The sequence below is a fragment of the Rhinatrema bivittatum genome, chromosome 7, assembly GCF_901001135.1.
Source record: "Rhinatrema bivittatum chromosome 7, aRhiBiv1.1, whole genome shotgun sequence".
In the NCBI taxonomy this organism is placed as follows: Eukaryota; Metazoa; Chordata; class Amphibia; order Gymnophiona; family Rhinatrematidae; genus Rhinatrema; species Rhinatrema bivittatum.
The window spans coordinates 87,358,353-87,382,943 of record NC_042621.1 but is presented as its reverse complement, the minus strand read 5'-3'; the positions used below and the strand labels follow the sequence as shown (position 1 = coordinate 87,382,943).

General features: G+C 44.0%; 2 protein-coding genes across 11 annotated transcripts in view; one reads left to right on the top strand and one right to left on the bottom strand.

The window, feature by feature from the left end:
* Positions 1 to 253: 253 nt before the first annotated feature.
* Positions 254 to 2,774, bottom strand: TSNAX (translin associated factor X). The gene has a single exon (XM_029608647.1). It carries the CDS (start codon positions 2,554 to 2,556, stop codon positions 1,759 to 1,761), a length of 798 nt encoding a protein of 265 aa, XP_029464507.1. The 5' UTR covers positions 2,557 to 2,774; the 3' UTR covers positions 254 to 1,758.
* A 65-nt stretch (positions 2,775 to 2,839) lies between these two features.
* Positions 2,840 to 24,591, top strand: part of ZC3H18 (zinc finger CCCH-type containing 18) — a 302,002-nt gene continuing 280,250 nt past the window's right edge. For 9 of the 10 annotated variants that reach the window (XM_029608640.1, XM_029608639.1, XM_029608642.1 and 6 more), the window contains exon 1: positions 2,840 to 3,083. The gene's annotated coding sequence lies outside the window, so the exon portion shown is untranslated. Of the gene's footprint in view, positions 3,084 to 22,304; positions 22,361 to 24,591 lie in introns of all 10 variants that reach the window. The other variant, XM_029608638.1, reaches the window with a different exon arrangement.

Here is a 24,591-nt window from a genome sequence, read left to right as displayed (position 1 = left end):
CTGTTTTCACTCTGGTTTTTGTTTTTTTTAAACAATGACATCTTGTTTTTTTAATGACCATTAAGTGAGATTCACTCAAATATACACTGTTTTTTAAAAGTTAATATTAACAAATAATTGAAAAAATTGCAATAATTAACATGTTGGGAAAGTAAAATATTGGAAAGCACATAATAAAACACTATTGAACTCACATTTAAGATCATGTTGATTCTTTAGCAAATAAAAAGTGAACTATGGAAACACTACGTTAAACAGGTGAAAACATGTAATTTCATTTCCAGTATCAAGAGCATACAGAAACATAAAACAATACAAACATATGGATTAAAGGTTTAGCACTAATTTTCTAAGTTCATTTTCCCCCTTTCTTTAAAACTTGTATTTAATAAATGGCACACACATCAGACAAAGAGCAAAAATCAAAGCAACAAAGTATCTTCATTACAAAGTATATAGGTCTGACATAGCAGAAAAAGATAACACAACATTGAAGAATCATATAAACCATAAACTAGTGTCAAAAAAATAACAGAGGAAGTCAGCTAATAATGTCTAAATAATTCCAAAACTTTCCCCAGGCTCATATTTAACAATTTTCCCATGAATCAAATTAGTGATTTTCTGAAGTATAGTAATCTCAATCAATTGTTGCTTCCATTGGGAAATACATAGAGCACTTTTCTAAAACAGGGTAATAGTGTGCCTAGCTGCAAGTAAACATTGTGTAATAAGGACTTTATCAGATGCCAAGAGGGATGAAACCACATTCCTCTACAAACCTAACTCCAATATTGCAATAAGCCCAAAATCACATTTACAAATTATCTTAATTTCATCCTCTATTTTACCCCAAAAAGAAAACACCAATCAACATGTCCACCAGACATGAATGTACAGTAAGAATATCCTGAACTGCAAACTGAAAAGGACCATGCTGATTTCTGTCCATATCTTCAACTTACAAATGTAATTTTCCTAGCAAAGAATTACATGGGGAAACTGAAAAAGGATGGATGAAAATTAGAATCAACACTATTAATAACAAGGAGAACCAAAAGGCCAGGCACCAAAAGATGAATAACAAAACAAAATCAAGCAGAGGCATAGGAGAAAACTGGTGACAAAAATAAAAAGTGAGATCAGAAAATGCGCCCAAATTGTGTGGTCAAAAATGGACAATCCGTGGTGACCTATGCCTTGATATTTGCTTCAGCATATAGATTTAAAACATAAGTTCAAATTAGATCTTGGGACAACCAATAAAACTAGTGAATGATGCCACAAGTACTGCTCATTTGCATATTGAAACTCCAGTGGCCTACTATGGTCATTCTCCATAAAAGACACTACACCAACAAATGAGTTACCTAATGCAAGACTTCAGCTCAAGAAATATCACAGTAGTAAAGACCGAAGGCAAAGTAAATTTATTAATAACTAGAATACTGTCCAGTTATTAATGAAAGAGTAACTCTGATACCATTCCATTCTAAACAAGTTGGCAGTCCCACTAAAACAAACAATTTCTAATCAATTCTGAATAAAATGGCACTGGATAGTTGGAAAAAATACATATTAGTGAACCTAGTTAATTAACTTGATCACTTTTACAAGGTAGAAATTCTATAAATTTAATGATATGCAAACATATTTCCATACCATTAGAAGTCATGACAAAAGTTTACATTAAAAAGAAAATATTAACAAGTTTACACAGTGCAACATATTCCCAATCTTGAGCAATTAAAAAATGATTTAGGAAATGCTTTCCACTTGTTCGATTATTTCAGCTTTGGCATCGAACACATCAGCCAACATATGTTTTGGAATTTCTGAGCCCCTCACTTTCAAGGTGTAGCAGGCATTCTCCACTTTGGATAGACTCTGCTTTAATGTATACAACTTTTTTGAAATTTCATAGGGTCCAGTGTTTCCAATGTATGAGAATCCATCATAAATCTGACGTAAAAACTGGCTCAGTTCAAATGGTATCTCAATGTCACCATTTCCAATACCGCCGATACACATTCGCATCAGTTCTCCTGTGAGATCAGCCACACCAAGGAGATAATCCACAGGTGTGACCTGAAGACTCCAATGATGCTGCTGCTTTTCACGTAAATCAGATGATGGCTTTTCAGGTGAGTGGGGTGATATTGCCTTTAATTCTTTTAGTTCATCCTCTGAGCTAAAAATCAACTGCTTGTTGATTTCTTCAATGCTCATCAGGTTACGTGTTTTGATGAAATACTGGAAAGTGATAGCCTCAACATATTCCTGAAGTCCTGGTGTAAAGGCTCTGTGATACCGATACATATCTTCTCCCACCAGTTCTTGTGCTATTTGCTTAATCTTCTGTCGAACAACGTCCAGTTTACTTTCAGACTCGGTCAGTATCTCCTCCTTGTTAGGTGAACTAGTAATTCTGTGAAGCAAGAAAATAGTCCTTTTACTCTCAATGGTTATATCGCGGCCCAGCTTCACAAGTCGTTCATATTTGTCATGTCTTGTATCAAGGTCACGTTGAAATGATTTAAAAACGAAGAGAGTCATGTTTTCGTTTTCTAAACCCACTTGCACCAAAAGTCGGTGGTGGTCCAACGGGGGTCCGGAAGCAATCTCCTGGACTTGGGCCGCGTTGCTTTCAGGGTAATATCAGAACTACTTTTCCATGCATGCACTGCGGGCAGAAGGAGGCCTGCGAGATATGGCGACCCTAGGCCTTCGGCTGCAGTAGCTTGCCCCGCCCCCCCCCGGGATTCGCCTCTGCGGGGTGACCTGCCGGCCGGGTATGTTCCTTTAAGAGAGCGTAGGGGGCGGGGCGCGCCGCCGGGCGCTGAGGCGCGTCGCGCGCGGATGACGTCACGCAATGGCCGTGCGGTGCGAGTAGCGGGAGCTCTACGTCCGCTGCCCCGGTGCGGCCTGTGCCAGCCCGAGTGCCCCGCGGCGGCTCGCCGGAGCTCGGAGCCAGCCCGAGAATCCCCGGCGGCGCGCACACCCTGCCGGCCGGCCTGGAGAGTGTCGACCCGCTCCGCCAGGCCCGTGCCGGGAGCGTGGGAGAGAGGGAGCGCGGGAGGCAGGTGAGAGGCCTCCGGCCGGAAGAGGCATACATTCGCTCACACACATCTTTAATGTGTGCAACAGCCACTGTATATATACAATACATACACAGTGTACTTACACGTAATGTAACATCCACTGTATATATACAGTACATACCGGTAATGTATGTAACATCCACTGTGTATTTACAATATATACATATACGAAATGTAACATCCACTGTATATATACAATATATAACATATCCACACATAGTGTACATATATGTGTGTAACATCCACTGTATATATGCAATGCCACATTACATATGTACACTGTATATAAACGTTATATGTGTAGCATCCTCAGTGTATGTATAGTGCACACATTACATAACCACACACAATGTTACATGTAATGTGTGTAAACCCTACTGTGTATATACATTATACTCATAGTACATATTCACACATAGTACATACATATGTGTGTAGGTAACATTCACTGTATATATATATACAATATGTACACATATACACATACAGTGTACATACACGTGGGGGCTGATGCAATAAGATGTGCATTGAAAATGGGAGCTTGCATTGAGCTCCCATTTTCCTAATGCACAGTAGCCACATCCTCTGGGTGCCCAATGCAGTACTTAAGTGAAGGGCTGCATAAAAAAAAAGACACGCTAGGGGAGAATAGTGCGTCCCTAGCATTTAAATGCATCAGGCACCTACAAATGCACTGGGCGCTGAATTCAAGCGCCAGTCTTTATCCTGCTTCTTCTGCCCAATTTTGCTTAGGTTGCTAAAGATGCCCATAGCTAAGCACACCTTGCTATGGGTGTCTAGATTGTACATCCAGAAGAATTGTTTTTTTTTTAAATTAAACCAATATACATTTATTTTTCAACACTGTAAGTAGTACATTTAAGTGTAACAAAGATACTAACAGGCCGATACAGTAAAGTTCGCGGGAGAGCGGGCAAGCGCCCAAGCCACTCTTCTGTACGCGCGATTCACTAAAACAAAGTATTTAAATTAGGGCCCACAGTAAAAAGAGGCGTTAGGGATGCCAGTGCATCCCTAGCGCCTCTTTTTGGACAGGAGCGGCGGCTGTCAGCAAGTTTGACAGCCGACACTCAATTTTGCTGGCGTCGGTTCTCAAACTCGCTGACAGCCACGGGTTTGGAAACCGGACGCCGGCAAAATTGAGCGTCCGGTTTTCAAGCCCCGGGCTGATTTTAAATTTTTTTTTTTAAATTTTGGATTATTTTTAACTTTTGGGACCTCCGACTTAATATCGGAGGTTGCACAGAAAAGCAGTTTTTACTGCTTTTCTGTGCACTTTCCTGGTGCCAGCAGAAATTAATGCCTACCTTTGGGTAGGCGCTAATTTCTGAAAGTAAAATGTGCGGCTTGGTTGCACATTTTACTTAATGAATTGCGTGGGAATAACTAATAGGGCCATCAACATGCATTTGCATGTTGCGGGTGCTATTAGTTTTGGGGGGGGGGGGGGGTTGGATGCGCGTTTTCGACGCGCAGGTTAACAGTGCGCGCCGTCGGAGCGCACTGTACTGTATCGGCCTCTAAGCAGGAAGAACCACAGAGGACCATATTTTTAAATTTCTCATGAGTCCTTGACTCATGGATTGACTTTACTCCACCTCCAGGACTGGAGTTACATTTATTGCATTAAAAATTGTGCATAGGATGCCCAGCAATTTTCTGCATTGGGGTTAATAGCTAATAGCCTCATCTACGTGGAATTTACATGTGATGAGTGCTATCAGCTACGTATTTGTTTGTGTGTGTTTTTTGGATGCACTAATCTAGTGCTAGTGCTAGTGCATCAAGTGCTAGTATAGCACATCCAACTGCATGTAAACCTGTGTGCTAGGCTGGGCGCACTTTATTGTATCAGGCCTGTAATGTGTGTAACGTCCCCTGTGTATATACAATACACACACATACAATGTACTTACACTGGGTTCTACACACACTGCACATGTGTGTATAAATTTTATGTACACTGTATGCGGGTATGTAATACATGTGTATTAAATATACCCAGTGGATGTTACATTACATGTATACACGTATTACATACCCGCATACAGTGTACATAAAATACACACGTGGTGTATGTAAAATTCACTCGTGTGGTATATACAAAGCGGGTGTACACATTACGTGTATGTACACTGTTTGTAATATGTGTAATGTACATACATTCTGGGTGTTGGACACGTTACATGTGTTTGTGGGTATGTAATATGTGTATAACACCTTTTGTATGTACAATACACACATTACAAACACAGGGGCGGATTTTAAACCCCCTGCTCGCGTAAATCCTGCCGGATTTACGCGAGCAGGGCCCTCCTGCGCCAGCGCGCCTATTTTGCATAGGCCGCCGGCGCGCGCAGAGCCCCGGGACTCGCGTAAGTCCTGGGGTTTTCGAAAAGGGGCGGGAGGGGGCGTGTTGGGGCGTGGCCGCATGACGCGGCATTTCGGGGGTGTGATGCGGCGTTTGGGGGGCGGGACCGGGGGCGTGGCGCCGGCACGGGGCATTCCAGGGGTGTGGCTGCGCCCTCCGGAACAGCCCCTGGGTCGGGTCTCGGTGCGTCAGCAGCCCGCTGGCGCGCGTGGATTTACATCTCCCTCTGGGAGGCGTAAATCCATGGATAAAGGTGCGGGGGGTTTTTAGATAGGGCTGGGGGGGTGGGTTAGGGAGGGGAAGGTGAGGGGAGGGCAAAAGAAAGTTCCCTCCGAGGCCGCTCCGATTTCGGAGCGGCCTCGGAGGGAACGGAGGAAGGCTGCGCTGCTCGGCGTGCGCCGGCTACCCAAAATCGGCAGCCTTGCGCGCGCCGATCCAGGATTTTATAAGATACGCGCGGCTATGCGCGTATCTTATAAAATCCAGCGTACTTTTGTATGCGCCTGGTGCGCCAACAAAAGTACGCGATCGCGTAAGTTTTAAAGATCTACCTCACAGTGTACATACAAAGCACACATATTACGTACACACACATGTAATGTGTGTAACACCCTCAGTGTATGTACAGTATATACACACTGTAATACACGTAATGTGTGTAACACCCACTTTGTATATACAATACACACATTTTACATGCACACAGTGTATATACATGTAACGTGCAATACCTGCATATTCCAGCAAAAATAGCATGTACTCGCATACACACTGATTTATAAACATCAAACATACACATGCGCAAAATGTGGGTGGTCTGGGGCATTCCAGGCAGGCCCAGCATTCCCATGATTTAGTTGCTATTTGAAAAGACGCTTGCAGATTTTCCAGCTTAGGTAATTTTACACCTGATAATTATCTTCTGTAAGTGATATTAAACATGTTTCATGTCAGATGGGAGGCCTGGGTGAATTGTAGGGTGTTCAGGCTGAAGAACCAGGACGGTCTTGATGTAGGAAGGACTGGGAAAACTGGTGGAGCAATTAGTAAAACTGGTTATTTCAGTTATGTGCCCATGTTTTAAAATATATCGACTTAGGCATGTAAATCCTGATTTATGTGAGTAAGTCCTTCTTTATTTTCATACGTAAAATATACGTGCATGTATTTCAAAATAGGTAAGAAAAGTACGCACATTCACTGAATTAAAATACTCGCTTTCAAAGCATTAAATGTATTTGCATGAAAGGCATACGTGTGCACATATATTGCGGGATAAAGATTTGCATATTTTATAATCGTGTATCTGATATGTGCGGGTTATAAAATACTGTTGTAAATCTGCACTCAGCCCTATACAGTATGTGCGTATATACTCCGCATGCAGTTATTTGAAAGTTATCCTCATTATGGTCCTGCACAGGAGGCTTGTGAATAAAATGAGAAGCTTGGGAGTGAGCACCAAGGTGGTGATGTGGATTGTACACTGATTGATAGAAGACAGCGTGTCTTCTATCAATCTGTGGCACTCCACTTAACACCGTGCTCTGAAGAGAGAACGGTGTTAAGTGGAGTGCCACAGGGATTCTCCCTAATCGTTAGGCATAGTTCTCGCAAAGCTCCTACGGGGGGTGAGTGGACTGTGGCCCCCTTCTCCTGATCCGTTCCCGCTGAGCGTGGGAACAGAAGCCATTTTGAGCACGATCAGGGCAGTGACGCGAGTGTCTTCTATCAATCTGTGGCACTCCACTTAACACTGTGCTCTGAAGAGAGAACGGTGTTAAGTGGAGTGCCACAGGGATTGGTATTAGGACCATTTCTGTTCATTATTTTTGTTAGTGACATTGGGGAAGGGATAGAAGGTAAAGTTTGTCTATTTGCGGCTGATACTAAGATCTGCAACAGAGTAGACATGCTGGAAGGAGTAGAGAGAATGAAAAGTGATTTAAGAAAGCTTATTTATTTTATTTATTTAAAATATTTATATACCGTTTTACCAGTACAAGATTGACCAAAGTGGTTTACAATGGTAGTAACATAAAAATTCAAATAAGATAAAAATAATAAAACAAAAGTTAGAATAAAAATACAATCTACTTCATGATCAATATAAATAAAATATTTAAAAATTATAACAAAATAAGAACATTAAAATAATTGTTATTTTAAATAAAAGTATAGAAAGAAAAGAAGAGATACACAAACATAACTATGAAGATGGTAATGTCCTGATATTAATTGAAGTTTAAGTACCCATATGTGAAGCTGGGCTAGTGACTACTGAGTGGAATCAATCTTCCCGAAAGCTTCCGTAAATAAATAGGTTTTTAGCGCTTTCTTTAATTCATTTTTGCTGGAAATTTGTCTTAGGTCAGCTTGAAGAGAGGTCTAAAACTTGACAGCTGGGATTCAGTGCCAAAAAGTGCATTTGGGATGCGGTAATCCAAAAGAGCTGTATGTGATGGGCGGTGAAAGACTGCACATTACTGGGAGAGGAACCTTGGGGTGATAGTGTCTGGCGATCTGAAGGCGATGAGAGAATGTGACAAGGCGATAGCTAAAGCCAGAAGAATGCTGGGCTGCAGAGAGAGAGGAATAACCAGTAAGAAAAAGGAGGTGATAATCCCCCTGTACAGGTCCTTGGTGAAGCCTCTCCTGCGTTCAGTTCTGGTGCCCGTATCTCAAAAAGGATAGAGACAGGACAGCGGAGGTCCAGAGAAGGGTAACCAAAATTGTGTGGGATCGCCATCGCATGACTTATGAGGAGAGGCTGAAGGATGTGAATATGGACACCCTGGAAGAGAGGAGGTGCAGGGGAGACATGATACAGTCCTTCAGATACCTGAAAGGTTTTAATGATGGACAAGCTTTGAACCTTTTCTGTTGAAAAGGAAACAGAACTAGGGGGATCATAGAATGAAACTTCAGGGGGGATGACTTAGATTCAATGTCAGGAAATATTTTACAGAGAGGGTGGTGGATACCTGGAATGCCCTTCCGCAGGAGGTGGTGAAGACAAAAACAGTCAAAGAATTCAAAGGGGCATGGGATAAACACTGGATCCCTAAAGGCTAGAGGATGGGAATGAAGAAAAGAGTGCATGGAGGTAACCTGCTTGGTGCGACAGTTACTTCCTTTAGCAGAAGGCATGGGATTACTACCCTCAATCAATAAACTTTGATACTTTTGATGCAACTGCAACATCATTCTCTGCGGGTGGGGAAAAAGAGGAATTGGATTCAGATGGCAACCAATATGGGCCCCGACGTTTACGGTCTGGGGTACTGATATGCAGACATAGGGGAAAAAGCACAGGACTGCTTCCTTCACGTCCTGCAGACCAGTCCAGACCAACAGGGATTTCCTCCTACCAGCAGAGGGAGGCACAGTACAATCTCTTTGCCTTCATGGTAACTCTCTACATAACGTGGTCCTGTCGGAGGAGACGTCAGTAGTCCTCTGCCCTCCAGTAGAGGGTAGGCGGAAGGTCTGACGAGAAAAAAGAAAAGGAAGACGCAGCCTCGGAGCCTAACCGCCCAGAAAGTGGTAGCGGTCCTCCCTGATAGGCCGGGGCCGAGTCAGGGGATCGAATTCAGGGACAGCCGGCGGTGTTTGCTCTTCCCTGCCCTCGGGGCAATCTGAGTGTTGGCCTTGGGATTTCCGAGCACATGGAGGATTTGGCCCAGGTTTCCTCTCCCCCTTGGAGACCAGGTTTGGAGAAGGAGAGGAGATGCGGGTGATGCGGGGTGCAGCGCACGCCGAGTATCGCAGGTTCTTTTTGCAAAGACTGTGATGGAGAAAAGAAGCAGCGCTGTTCCCAAGAGGAAGGGGAGCGTTTTAGTCATAGCCCCGCGTCCCAACCCCTCTTACTACTGCTGGCACAGAGGCCCCCGGGAGTATCAGGCCTGCATAGGCTGTCCCCAATACGGGAACCACCAGGGCAGGAAGGCCAGGGTCGGAAGGTTCCAGGAGCCCAGAGTTTTCAGTGCACTTCATAAAGCAGATGCACAAGGCCTATGTGGAATCAAAGGGGCAACAGAGTCATCATCCCCAGGCCCCGAGGGGCATGAGACAAAGCCCCTCCAGGAAGAGAGCAAGATGATGATGTAGGCAGCTATGGAGCCACTCCCGCTTGGGATGAGTACTCCCTGTTGGTCTGGACTGGTCTGCAGGACGTGAAGAAAGGTGAAATTAGTCCTTACCTGCTAATTTCCTTTCCTTTAGACCTGACAGACCAGTTCGGAAACTATCCAAAGAGGAATTTTCATTTCTTTTTTCCCCTCTGATGCCTTATTTATGGTAATTATAAAAGAAGGGTAAATATCGAGAGAGAGGGAGCAGGAAGAGTAATTACTCTCTATGCAGTGAAAACTCGAGGAAGAGTACATTAAGGTTCAAAATAAAAAAAATAAAAAAGGCTCAGATTTTGATTACTTTTTTGAAATGCATTTGTTTTTTTTCATCAGATTTATTTATTTATTTGTTAGTTTTTATATACCGACATTCGATCGAGATATCACATCGGTTTACATGTAACTGAACACAAATAATGCAGAGGTTGCTTATTTTACATTGTAACATAGTTACTTAAATGCTAAGGTTAGGAAGATAAATATACATACTAACTTTGCAGGTTAATTAACAAAGTAATTTAGAGAGAACATATAGCATGTGAAAATGAGAAGATAGATGGGGAGGGGTGGCATAGAGGAAGAAATATTTACAGTTATATTTTACAAGGAGAACCATTGTAAAATATCAGATCTTAAGGCACAAGAATATAGAGAATTTTACAGTCACTCAGAGGAGTAGATAGAATCAAACATGTATGTATCCAGGAAGAGAAGGATACGCTAGTCCTCAGGTGTGGTAGGAAGGAACACATATCCAGCTTGGGCCTCCTCCAACAGGACCACGTTATAAAGAGAGGTGCCTTGAAGGCAAAGAGATTGGTCCTCTGCTGGTAGGAGGAAATCCCTGAGGGTCTGATCTACTCTGACAGGACTAAAGAAAAGGAAATTAGCAGGTAAGGGCCAATTTCACCTTCTATGGCCAAGTCTAAAAGCAAAGCAAATCAAACTGCAAAGCAAAGGAAACAGCCTGAATTTTCAAAAAGGCTGCTCACCCAGTAAAAATGTTGCTAGCAGTAATTTTTTTTTGTTTTTTTTATCACTTCTTTATTGAGTTTTTACATGAAAATACATGGAGAACATTAATTTTACAAAGATATTAAGCATCATTCCCTTTCTTTAAATTATTTATTATTTGATTTATTTGAAAACTTTTATATACCGACGTTCATAGGCATATCACATCGGTTTACAGATAACAGGGGATAAAAATATTGCAACAAGAAGGGAAATATAAAGTTACATGTAACCAGGTCTGGAATAACTTGGAGGGGTAAGAGGAAAAGGTCAGGTGACCTAGGCAAGAATTTTTAAGAGAAGGTACAACACTATTTACATAAAGTACAAGAGTTAAATTAAAGGATCCAGAAAATAGCTGTGTGGGGTCTCTAACTAATATACCTGACGTTCTTAGGCAGATAAAAGGATAGGAGGACAATCTCGTACCCATGCAATGATGCATGGGTACAAGAAAGAGGGCAGGTATATATGGGAGAAGATTTACACGGCGGTTACATATGGAGGTGCAGTTACGGATCAATCAATTTAGGCGGGATCTGGGGGGAGGGGTGGGGTGCTGCATAGGGTGGGGAGAATAGAGGAGTGGGGATGTACATAATAGTGTAGCTGTCTAGGTTTGATTAGCGTCTGGATACGCCTGCTGGAATAGCCATGTCTTGAGTCCTTTATATACTTTATATACTATATATATATACTTTATATACTATATTATATACTATATATATTTATATACTATATTATATACTTTATATATACTATACTTAGGTTTAAAAAAAAAAAGGACAAGGAAGAATTTCTTCAGCCTCCCAGGGGGTTGTTAGATCCTGGGGACCATGCCCCTGGTGCTTGAGGCAGCTGCAGCTAAGGGTCGAGGGCCCTATTGCCACTTGCAAGCAGCGCTGGGTGTGATACCGGGGAGCCCGGCTCACTCACCACAAAAGGACCAGGACCCATAGAAGACTGCCGGGCAAGTTTTTTACAACAAAAAAAAAAGAAAAATAGAAGTCTTGGTTTTTGGTGCTCAGATCTCCCTTCCCTCACTGCCGCAGCCAGTCACTTTGTCGCCGTTTTCACCGCTCCGGGTTGCTTTTTTTATTTCTTTAACGATGCCACGGAGCTCAGCGTTCTCGGGATGGCCTCTGTTCCTCGTGTCTCCCCAGGGGGAAGGGAACCTCCGCTGCAGCCTGGGATGTTAGGCATAGCTCTCGCAAAGCTCCTACGGGGGGGTGAGTGGACCGTGGCCCCCTTCTCCTGATCCGTTCCCGCTGAGCGTGGGAACAGAAGCCATTTTGAGCACGATCAGGGCAGTGACGCAAGCCGCGGTGGGGGAGGGGATTCTCCCACCTCCTCTATCCCTGCAACAAAGGGCCCCCGGGGGAGGTGAACCAATGGGGCATGCCTTGCCTGCGACGGAGGACAGCCCCGAGGGGGCTTCAGACACCTTCTCTTCCTCCTCCTTCTCCTCTGAGTTTATTTTGCTGCTTCATAAGGTCTTTAAGGCTAGGAAGTCAGGGAAAAAGTAGGCTGGAGAGAGAACGTCTTTGCTGGTACCATATTTGAATCCACGGAAGCGGTCCAAATCTAAAGGGAGTGCTGGATCTTCAAAAGTAAAACACCCATTATGGTCTGTGGCGCCCCATGCAGATACAGATTCTTCCGTGCACGTTTCTGACCCAGATGACCAGGACCTGCAATCCAAGCCCCCGCTGGAGGTGGATGTAGATGCAGATCAACAGCAGGATTCAGGCCGCGGCTCCCATATTGTGGAAGGAGACGACCCGAAGGTGGTCCTCCTTTTTAGAAAGGATGAGCTGGGTCCGCTTATCCCCACGATTCTAGGGGAGTTAGGCATCACAGTGCTGCCAGAGGAATCTCGGATGGGGGCTATGGATCTGGTGGTGTTGGTCTGTGGGGTCCGACCACTTCTTTTCCTTTTCATTTCTCCGTAACAGACTTACTGTTCAGACAATGGGACACTCCTGATCTGGGGTTGAAGGTTAGCAAAGCAATGGATAAGCTATATCCTTTGCCGGAGGAAGCTTTAGACCTTTGAGCGACAGCCCTCAAGGACCTACAGGATAGAAAATTGGAGCTTCAGCTCAAGAAAATATTTGAAGTCTCGGCACTGGGAGTGCGAGCTGCCATGTGCAGCAGTTTTTCTTTACGAGCTGGCCTTTGCTGGGTGCAACAACTGCAGGCCAATGCCGATCTTTCAGAAGGGGAGGCTCTCCAGGCGGGATGCCTGGAAGCCTCAGTCACTTATAGCTCCGTAGCTCTTTACGATCTGTTGTGGACTTCGGCCAGTTCCATTGTTTCAGCTGTCTCGGCACGCAGATTTCTGTGGTTACGGAACTGGTCTGCGGATGTTTCTTCCAAAGCTCAGCTGGGTTCTTTGCCTTTTAAGGGCAAGTTGCTTTTTGTAAAGGACCTGGAGGACATGATTCAATCCCTGAGAGAGAATAAAGTTCATTGATTGCCAGAGGATAGGCCCAAGTCGAGGGGCTCCTTTTCTACTCGCGCTCGCTTCTGTGGGAATTGAAGATTTCGAAATCCCCAGTCTACTGGTTCATCTTTTAGGCAGAATTCGAGCAGGCAGCAGACCTGGTCCCAGTCCTTTTGAGATTGATGCTTTGGTAGAACCGGTAATCCCCAGTCTGCACCTGGGGTCAAGTCTTCGCAATGAAGAGATGCCGGTCCATTCCTCTGTGCCGGTTGTAGGGGGCAGACTGTCTCTGTTTTACCAGGAATGGCCAAATTGACGTCTGACAACTGGGTCCTCACTGTGATAAGACAAGGCTACACTTTAGATTTTGCACGGCGCATTTGGGACCGGTTTCTGGTCTCCCCGTGCGCTTACGAGGAGAAATGGAAGGCAGTACAAGACACATTGCCGCGCCTTCTCGAGCTCGGCGCCATTATACCAGTTCCCCTGGCGGAACAGAGAAGAGGCCACTATTCCATTTACTTCGTGGTACCCAAGAAAGAGGGGGCCTTTCGGCCCATTCTGGATTTAAAACGAGTCAACAGATATAGTTGCAATGGAGAAGGTATAGAGAAGGGCAACCAAAATGATAAAGGGGATGGAACAGCTCCCCTATGAGGAAAGGCTGAAGAGGTTAGAGCTGTTCAGTTTGGAGAAGAGACGGCTGAGGGGGGATATGATAGAGGACTTTAAGATTATGAGAAGTCTTGAACGAGTAGATGTGACTCGGTTATTTACACTTTCGAATAATAGAAGGACTAGGGGGCATTCCAAGAAGTTAGCAAGTAGCACATTTAAGACTAATCGGAGAAAATTCTTTTTCACTCAGTGCACAATAAAGCTCTGGAATTTGTTGCCTGAGGATGTGGTTAGTGCAGTTAGTGTAGCTGGGTTCAAAAAAGGTTTGGATAAGTTCTTGGAGAAGAAGTCCATTAATGGCTATTAATCAAGTTTACTTAGGGAATAGCCACTGCTATTAATTGCATCAGTAGCATGGGATCTTCTTAGTGTTTGGGTAATTGTCAGGTTCTTGTGGCCTGGTTTGGCCTCTGTTGGAAACAGGATGCTGGGCTTGATGGACCCTTGGTCTGACCCAGCATGGCAATTTCTTATGTTTTTATGCCTTCGGGTGCCCCGCTTCCGCATGGAGACTCTACGGTCTGTCATTGCCTCAGTGCGAAAGGGAGAGTTTCTGGCATCGCTGGATCTAACGGAGGCATATCTTCACATCGGCACGGATGCCGCCCACCAGAAGTTCTTATGGTTTTCTGTCCTGGGACGTCATTTTCAGTTTCGAGCTTTGCCTTTCAGGCTTGCCACCGCGCCCAGGACCTTTACCAAGATAATGGTTGTGGTAGCGGTGCAATTCCGGAGGGAAGGATTCTTGGTGCATCTATATCTGGACGACTGGCTGATTCGAGCAACGTCTGAGTTGCTTTGCCATTCGGCGGTCCGCAGAGTGCTTCAGCTACTGAGATAGCTCGGTTGGGTGGTCAACCTTGCCAAGAGTCGTCTGGTACCCTCCCAGTCCTTGGAATTCCTGGGAGCCCTGTTCGACACGCAACAGGGGAGAGTTTTCCTTACCGCGGAGTGCATTTGCAAGCCGCAGGGGCAGGTTCGAGGCTTATTGGCCAAGCATCCTCCCAGGGTACGGGATTACTTGCGAGACTTAGGATCGATGACTTCCACTCTGGAGTTAGTGCCATGGGCCTTTGCTCATATGCGTCCTTTACAGTCAGCTTGCTTTCATGATGGAACCCAGTCTCTGAGCAATTTCATCTACCTCTTCCCCTTATGGATTCTGCGAGGTTGTTACGACTGTTGCTGCCCGACGTCTCCACTTCGCCCACCTTACCTTTTTTGTGACTCCTCCCGCGGTTGATGGACGTCTGGCTGCTGCGGCGTCTGCCTGCTGTCCTCTCTGGCGTCCCCGGTCCGGCTTGGGCGCTGCATCCCGCCATATTGTCCAGGTACCATAAGGCGCGCGCCACGCAGCCCTGCTTCTTATTCTTTCTTTGGCGCGAACCTCAGGGGCATCCCCCTGTGATGACGTCACGCATCCCGGATACAAAAGCCTACACTTTTTGCTAGCTAATCGAGTTAGCAAGGATTGGGATCTCCTTACGGATGGGATTCGCTCTCCATACCTAGCTACTCTGCCTCTCCAACTTTTGGCTCCTCAGGGGCCTCTCTCATTTCTTTCAGGTTGCTATCAGGAACAGGTACTTGCTCCTAGAGGGCCCATGTTCCCTGACTCGTTGCCTGAACTTATTGCTTCTGCTTGGAAGAAACTGCTGCCTACTTCATCAGTGAGTTACCAACTTTATTTCCTCAGAGCTGTTCCCTGGAATAGAGGCAGGCCCTCAAGGCCTGCCTCTATTTCAGCTTCTGTGTCACCTTCCGGGAGAAACCGCTGTGTAACTTTACCAACGAGGCTCTATACCAGAACTCTGTGTATGCTCCACTGTACTCACTATCTCAGTTTTCTCCACTACAGCACAGCCATAGAGGGAATCGCTGTTCCAGTATCCTGAGGAATCCTAATCCCAGCCGGACTTCATCTCTACTCACTACTGCTACCTCTGATGGCTTCTCAACTCTGTCTAATAAAAGGTATAACTGTGTTTTGTCCCAAAGCTGAGCCTGACCTGTGGTCCCTCACGGGACTTCCCCCCGTGGGCATGGTCAGCTGCCACAGTGTTCAAGGGTCCACCCAAAACCTTACAAACAATAACAGAGGTCCAGTCTCGATTGGTGGCTCCTCTCGGACAACTTAACCCACGAAGTTCCCTTGGTAGTGCCCGCGTGGACAGTGGTTACCATGGATGCCAACCTCTCCAGCTGGGGAGCGATCTGTCTGGGGAAGTCAGTGCAGGGGCAATGGTCCCAGGAAGAATCTCAGTGATCAATTGTCTGGAGACCAGAGCCGTGTGTTTAGCGTTACGAGCTTTCCTTCCACTCTGCCAGGGGAGGTCAGTCAGAATACTGTCCGACAATGCGATCACGGTGGCTTATATCAATTTCCAAGGAGGAACCAAAAGCCAACCAGTGTCGGTGGAAGCTCAGCAGCTGATCAGCTGGGCGGAGCAGCATCTGGTCAGCATTGCGGCGTCTCACATAGCCGGCGTCGACAACGTTCAGGCAGACTTTCTCAGTCATCACCATCTCAATCCCAGGGAGTGGGAGTTGGCAGATGAGGCCTTTCAGCTCATATGTGACACGTGGGGCATACCCAGCATGGATCTGATGGTGACATTACAGAATACCAAAACCCCGCGCTTCTTCGTTCGCCACAGGGAGACAGGAGTGGAAGGGGTAGATGCCCTGGTTCTTCCCTGGCCAACCAACGTCCTGCTGGACATGTCTCTGCCGTGGCCTCTGATCGGCAAAGTGCTCAGGCAAATAGAACTCCACCCAGCAGAGGTATTCCTCGTAGCTCCAGAGTGGCCGAGGTGTCCATAGTTCGCGGATCTGGTCAATATAGTGGTGGCAGGGCCCTTACGGTTTTGGGATCTCCCAGATCTTCTACATCAAGGGCCTGTCTGTTTTGAAGAGGCTGATCGTTTTTGTCTAGCGGCATGGCTTTTGAGAGGCAGCGCCTGAGGGGCAAAGATTATTCTGACGCGGTAGTGGCTACGCTTTTGAGCTCGCGTAAAACATCCACCTCCCTCGCTTATGTCCGGGTGTGGAAAGTCTTTGAATCTTGGTGCGTAGAACGTGAGGTTGTTCCTACCCAGGCGTCGGTATCGGATATTTTGTGTTTCCTAGAAGCCGGACTATCCAAGGGCTTGTCGTGTAGCTCCCTGAGAGTGCAGGTGGCAGCTCTTGGGTGTCTGCGTGGTTCAATACAGGGAGTAGCGTTAGCTGCACATCCGGATGTGGCTCGTTTCCTTAGGGGAGCGAAGCACTTGCGTCCCACAGTCAGACACCCTTGCCCTTCCTGGAGCCTGAACTTGGTTCTCTCAGCTCTGTGTGCTGTGCCCTTTGAGCCTCTAAAAAGGGCAATGCTGAAAGATCTCACGTTAAAGGTGATTTTTCTTGGAACTATCACATCTGCTCGTAGAGTGTCAGAGCTTCAGGCGTTATCCTGTAGAGAGCCTTTCTTGAGAATTTCTGATTCTGGAGTTTCCTTACAGACGGTTCCTTCTTTTCTTCCAAAGGTAGTTTCCTCCTTCCATTTGAATCAGTCGGTGGAGCTCCTGTCCTTTTCAGACCTGGACCGGTCGGAGCCCCTTTCTAGAGACTTAAGGAAGCTGGATGTTCGCAGGGCTTTGCTGCATTATCTGGAGGTTACAAACGCTTTTCGTATGTCTGACCATTTTTTGTGCTGTCGTATGAGGTCATATGGCATCTAAGACTACGATAGCCCGCTGGCTGAAAGAGGCTATAAGTTCAGCATATTTGCTGTGTGGTAGACCCCTACCGGTTGGACTTCGTGCTCATTCTACCTGTTCACAGGCAGCGTCTTGGGCGGAATGCCAACAAGTCTCGCCTCGAGATTTGCAGGGCTTCTACATTGAAGTCTTTACACACCTTTGCGAGGCATTACAGACTGGATGTCCAGGCACCGGGTTTTGGGGGATTTGGAGAAGGTGTGCTCCGAGCGGGCCTCTCCGGGTCCCATCCCAGGTAAGGAAGCTCTGGTACATCCCAGGAATCTGGACTGATCCGGGTACGTACAGGGAAAGGAAAATTGGTTCTTACCTGCTAATTTTTGTTCCTTTAGTACCACGGATCAGTCCAGAGTCCCGCCCATTTTATGCATAGAGGTAACGGAGAGTCCGCTCGTTCAGCATTTGTTTATTTCGGATCTGCAGATCAATTTTGTTCACAGTGTTCAACGGGTTGTGTTCCATTGGGTTTAGTGAGCCAGTTTGGATAATGTGTTAGCTGTATATAGTTAGTTTGGTTTTGAACCATTCTGCTTTGATACTGAATAATACTGACGGACTGTAGGTGGCACCTTAGGATATAGGGCAGAGTTTGTTAAAACTTCTCTGTCTCCATCTGCTGGAGGGGAGGCAAAGCCCAGGAGTCTGGACTGATCCGTGGTACTACAGGAATGAAAATTAGCAGTTAAGAACCAATTTTCCTTTTTGGATTTTTCCTCTAGGAACTTATCCAAACCTTTTTTAAACCCTGTTACACTAACTGCTGTAATCACATCCTCTGGCAATGTATTCCAGAGCTTAATTATGCGTTGAGTGTAAAAGAATTTTCTTCAATTTGTTTTAAATGAGCTACTTGCTTAACTTCTTGGAGTACAATCTAGTTCTTCTGTTATGAGAGAGTAAATAACCGATTTACATTAACTTGTTCATATCCTTTCATTATTTTGTAGCCTTTTATCATATTCCCCCCCTCAGTCGTCTCTTCTCCAAACTGAACAGCTCTAACTTCTTTAGCTTTTCCTCATAGGGCAGCCATCCAATGCTCCTTATTTTGGTTGCCCTTCTTTGCACTTTTTCCAGTGCAGCTATATCCTTTTTGAGATGCGGTGACCAGAATTGCACACAGGATTCAAGGTGTGGTCTCATCATGGAACGATATAGAGGCATTATGACATCCTCCATTTTATTTGCCATTCCCTTCCTAATAATTCCTAACATTCTGTTTGCTTTTTTGATCGCCACAGCACATTGAGCAGACAGTTTCAATTTATTATCCACTATGACGCCTAGATCTCTTTCCTGGGTGGTAACTCCTAAGATAGAACCTAACATTGTGTAACTACAGTAAGGGTTATTTTTCCGTATATGCATCACTTTGCACTTGTCCACATTAAATTTCATCTGCCATTTGGAAGCCCAATCTTCCAGTCTCGCAACGTCCTCCTACAATTCATCACAGTCTGCTTGAGATTTAACTATTGCATATAATTTTGTGTCATCCACAAATTTGATCACCTCACTCATCGTACCCCTTTCCAGATCATTTATAAATATATTAAAAAGCACCGGTCCAAGTACAGATCCCTGAGGCACTACCTTTTTCCTGTTTTTTTTACCAGCTTGCAGTCCACAAAGGACATTACCTCCTATCCCATGACTTTTTAGTTTTCTTAGAAGCCTCTCATGCAGGACTTTGTCAAACACCTTCTGAAAATCCAAATACATCACATCTACCAGTTCACCTTTGTCCACATGTTTATTCACCCCTTCTGAAAATCCAAATACATCACATCTACCAGTTCACCTTTGTCCACATGTTTATTCACCCCTTCAAAAAAAGTAGGAGATTTGTGAGGCAAGGCTTCCCTTGGGCAAATCCATGTTGGCTGTGCCCCAACTTACCATGTCTATCTAAATGTTTTGTGATTTTATTCTTTATAACAGTTTCCACGATTTTACCCAGCACTGAAGTCAGGCTCCCTGGTCTATAGTTTCTCGGATCACCCCTGGATCCCTTTTTAAATATAGGGTTTACATTAGCCATCTTCCAGTCTTCAGGTACATCGCATGATTTTAATGTTAGGTTACAAATTAATTGAAATAGGTCTGAAATTTCATGTTTTAGTTCTTTCGGAACCCTGGGATGTTATACCATCTGGTCCAGGTGATTTACTACTCTTCAGTTTGTCAATCAGGCCTACCACATCTTACATGTTCACCGTGATTTGGTTCAGTTGATGTGAATCATCACCCATGATGATGCCGTAGATATGAACCTTATAGATTGAGAGGGAAGTTATGATTTGGAGCAGCTGAAGTGGGACAGGGATCCTAGTGGAGAAGCAATGGGCTCAGGTCTAGGCAGAGGACTAGAGCCAGTCATCTAGTATTCCAGAAATCCTAGTTTCTAGTTCAAATGGCAGCCGAGGTTGTAGCGGTCAGTGTATCGCCATCAGTTGATGTGAACAAATTGAGGGAATCTAGTAGCCCTCAGGTACCCTGGTAAGTGAATCAGATTTGGTCTGGAATAGAGTTCCTCTGCAGGACCTAGCAGCAGCTCATGTGGCCAACACTGTTATTGATTTTTAAATAAATAAATATGAATATTTAGAGTTGAGACCCTGAAGTATAAGGACCGGCAAAAGTGGCCTTTGTCCTACTAGAGGGTCAGGTGGTGTGCTTCCATGAGGGGACTTCAGATCATCCCCATGAAGTTCCAAGATGAGCAAGTTCTTCAGCCGAAAAAGGAAAGCAGGAACCATGATAGGCTTCAGCATGTGTTTCCACCAGAAACCTGGACATTCCCTGGACTGAGTTCTGAAGGTGCAAGGAACGGTGCACCTTCACCCTTTCCCCTAATCAGAGGACCTTCTCTAGAAGATCCCTTGCATTCTCTTTTGCAACCTTGGCTGTTAAGAAAACCAGGCTACATAGCGAGCATATTTACTGTCGGGGTCTACAGTTTTCAGTGGTGCGAAAGAAGACCATGTAGTAAATCTTAGAGTTTGGAGCCTCTGCAAAGTCAGTTTAGAGGAGAAGATAATATTTCCCGTTGAAGGGGTCCACTCCTTTAATCTTGGTCTTGCACCTGAGGAGAATGGTTTGAAGGCATAACTCAAATCTCTTAAAGGGGAAAAACTGGCTGTAGCTTGCTACAAGAGACACAGTCAATTTAGATACTTTTTTTCCGAGGATTCAAAAACACAAGTCCTTTGCTGCGGGAGATCTCTTTGTCTCGGGTCCTTGTTCCGATGGATATATTTAAGGGGAGAATTATTAATGGATTACCCGTTAAAAGTTACTCTCCTGGCATTAGAAACATCATGTCACATAAGTTAACACATTAGAGCTCCTAAGAGTTAATGCATTTATTGAGCTCAGTTAATTATTATGAAGAATATATTTTTATTTTACATAAGAAAAGTATACAATTAAATTCAGTTGATAAATTTAATTGATTAGATCACGTAAATTCAGACTAAGTCTGTTTAAATCAAATTAATTCATATCAGGTCGGTTGATAAAAAAAGAAATGCTTACCAAGAGTTAAAATTCTTTGCCAAAGCCTCTGGCATGCTGTGATCAGAATAGGACAGCAGCAGCCCCAAATATTTGAACATACGTTATGTATACCTTTTTCTGCTGTATACTTTTAACAGTTTACAATTAGCATGTAACTGGCTAACATAGCAATCCTTTATTCTCATGAGTTACTAATTAATAAATGTGCAGAAAAGTATTACTTATAAATTCAAGTACACTACATCAAGTCATCTGTGTGCTTTGATCTAATATAGAAATTCCATCTATTTGACACAAAAAAACACTTGCTTTTACTTTTCTAATTTTTAATTTATATATTTATATGTGTGAAGCTTCTAATACTCCTAATGTTTAAAATATATTGTAATAAATGCAATACTAAGATACAGCATCTTTCTTCTTAGGTGCAAAAGGTTATAAGGAATTATTTAATTATCTAGATCCGGTGCAATTTAAAAGCAGTGTCTGGAAACTCTGCTGTGCCTGGGACATAAATCAAACCTGAAGCACTGGCTGGCTTTCCAGACCTGACAAGTGAAGGAAAAAAAATGTTTAATGTTGTCTTTTAAACCCTTTGAACTTTTGTCCCTTAATTCAGGGATGGCCTAATATCAATATCAACACCCGTTATCCCGGTAAACCGGTATAATCACATACTGAATAACCAATACTAATATTAAAAATCGCACATTGACAAAAATGATTGGATTTCCTGAGGAAATTAGGGTTGACGGGTTTATCGCCATAGGAACCTAGGGTTCTAGACCCTGCTTTGCATTTAGATACAACTTGTGCACTGGTCATTTTTAGATTAAAAAAAAAAAAAAAAGATTCAAAACAATTTAAAATAATTCTGAATGGAACAGAGTTTATTGGTTTTCATTTTTTAAAGGTAAAGGGGATCAAATACTGTGGCATCCTCAATTTGGAAATGATCTTAGTTTTGAAAAGATTTGGCATCCCTTCCTCTTGAGCTTTGTATGGTAGCATCGTGGGTTTTTTTTTTTAAACTGTTTATTTTATGAGTACATGGAACATCACATAGATATCAAAATTCAATAAGCTCTGAAAAGGAGAAGAAAAGAGAGATTTACCAAATATAACAATAGGGGAAAAAAACCATAAAGGATGCAGTAAACATTCGGGCTTTGCCAATTCCAGTAGGGTCTCCAAACTTGTTCATAGCCTTCCATTTTGATTCTTGAGCATGTAGGTGATTTTTTTTTTCTATCAACTCTGTTTCAGCCATCATAGACCTCTAATGATCCATGTGCAGAATGAATTTCCAAAAGAAAGCTACAGTAAGTACAGTGGGAAAGAACTTGCCTATTTGTGACAGAAAAGGTATTGACCTCCCACCATCCCAAAAGAAACAATTGGGGGGAGACAGATTAAAGGAATGACCAATAATAGCTTGAATTTCCATCCCAGGCTTTCCCCCACAATAAGACAAGCCCATCACATATGGAAATAAGCCTCAAATCCACAACCCCGCCAACAAAGAGGACTTGAATTGCTGAATATAGAAAAATATATTAGCTCTCTGTAAGTTCTGTGCAAAAGTTTAAACATTTTTTTTGTTGGGCGTGGATCACCAGATAGAGTGCCAGTCTTCTGTATTTAGAATCAGGGAAAGTTCAGAATTCCATTTAGAAATTTAAACATTGTCTCTGATTCGTTAATCTCATTATGTAAATACTAATAAAAACATGAAATCATTTTGCCCGTAGAACTTTTGAACGAGATCCTTTCAAGACCATTCCTTCCTCGCAATTCACATACATCACCCCTAATTCAAAATACATCTCTGCTTAGTTAGTTGCAGGTACATAAAATGTGTGTGGGGTAAAATTCTGAATTCTGTAACTAAATCTTCAAAAGATTTTAAAACATTGCCCTTCCATATTTGTCCTAAAAATGTTAACCCTTTTCCTTCCTATCCCTCAGAATCTTTTTTTTTTTAATTTATATTTTATTACATTTTTCATTTATTACAAGTAATTTTATCAATGTGTTTTACATAATCCAGATTAAAAGAAATTAAATATACATGAATTCTCATTCTTCATAGTCCTTCAAAATTAATATAATCTGATCATGTTCACATTAAACTCACTCAAGGTAATAATGGAGACCAAAAATTGAATAGAGCAGATATATAAAGAAATACTTTAAACACTCATATTACTTGCTGAACACTGTAAGGTGTCGCCTTTTCTTCTACATACCAATAGAAGGACTAGGGGGCATTCCATGAAGTTAGCAAGTAGCACATTTAAAACTAAGCGGAGAAAATTCTTTTTCACTCAGTGCACAATAAAGCTCTGGAATTTGTTGCCAGAGGATGTGGTTAGTACAGTTAGTGTAGCTGGGTTCAAAAAAGGTTTGGATAAGTTCTTGGAGGAGAAATCCATTAACTGCTATTAATCAAGATTACTTAGGGAATAGCCACTGCTATTAATTGCATCAGTAGCATGGGTTCTTCTTAGTGTTTGGGTAATTGCCAGGTTCTTGTGGCCTGGTTTGGCCTCTGTTGGAAACAGGATGCTGGGCTTGATGGACCCTTGGTCTGACCCAGCATGGCAATTTCTTATGTTCTAATACTCTCACAATCTCTTATAGCAGATGCAGAAGGTGGCTGAGTGGCTGCCTTAACAGCAGTAAGACACCTTTCGTCATTGGTGCGTCGGGGCCTGGAGTGCGAGAATCACGAGGTGCGCTCCACCTACAATGTTTTCGAGTTAGCAGAGAGAGTGTGCAGTGGGAGTCAGCGCCGCAGAATGTCATGGCTGCGGGCCTCGGATCTCTGCCCGGAGGTACAGGAATGACTCGCTGACCTGCTGTGCACGGGAGAGAATCTCTTCGGAAGTAAGGTGAGGGACGCAGTGGCCCAGTTGTGGGATCACTGAGACCCTCCAGCAATTCTCCACCAGCACTTCAGACCTGACCTCCTCTGCCAGGAGGTTGGCGAGACAAGGGCAGAGGAAGTCTTTCTACCACCAGAGAAAGTACTATCCTTTGCCCTCTCGCTCCCAGAGGGTGAGCTCTCGTGGCCATTCTAGGCAGCAGCGAGCTCCTAAGCCCCAGCTGGCGCCCCAGCCAAATCCCCGGACGAGGTTTTGATTGGATCATAGGGAGCATTAGCCAGCCACCCGTACCTGTGACGTTGGAACCCCCCATTCTGTTTTGGGTGCTCTCCACCCTCTTAATGGCCAGAGCGATCAAGCCTGTCCCACCAGGGCAAAGAGGGCAGAGATTCTACTTCTGGTACTTCCTGATTCCAAAGAGAACAGAGGTACTTCGTCCCATCCTAGACCTAAGGGCCTTGAACAGGTTTCTCAAAAAAGAAAAGTTCAAGATGGTTTCCCTAGGTACTCTGATTCCCTTCCTGAAAAAAGGGACTGGCTATGCTCCCTCGATTTAAAGGAAACATACATGCACATAGAGGTCTTTCCAGGTCACAGAAAGTATCTCCGATTTGTGGTGGGAAAACAGCACTTCCAGTAGTAAAGAGTGTTGCCTTTTGGGCTAG

Bases quoted from the DNA above. Each gene is read 5' to 3' on its own strand.
- TSNAX (XM_029608647.1), bottom strand. From the start codon at position 2,556: ATGACTCTCTTCGTTTTTAAATCATTTCAACGTGACCTTGATACAAGA.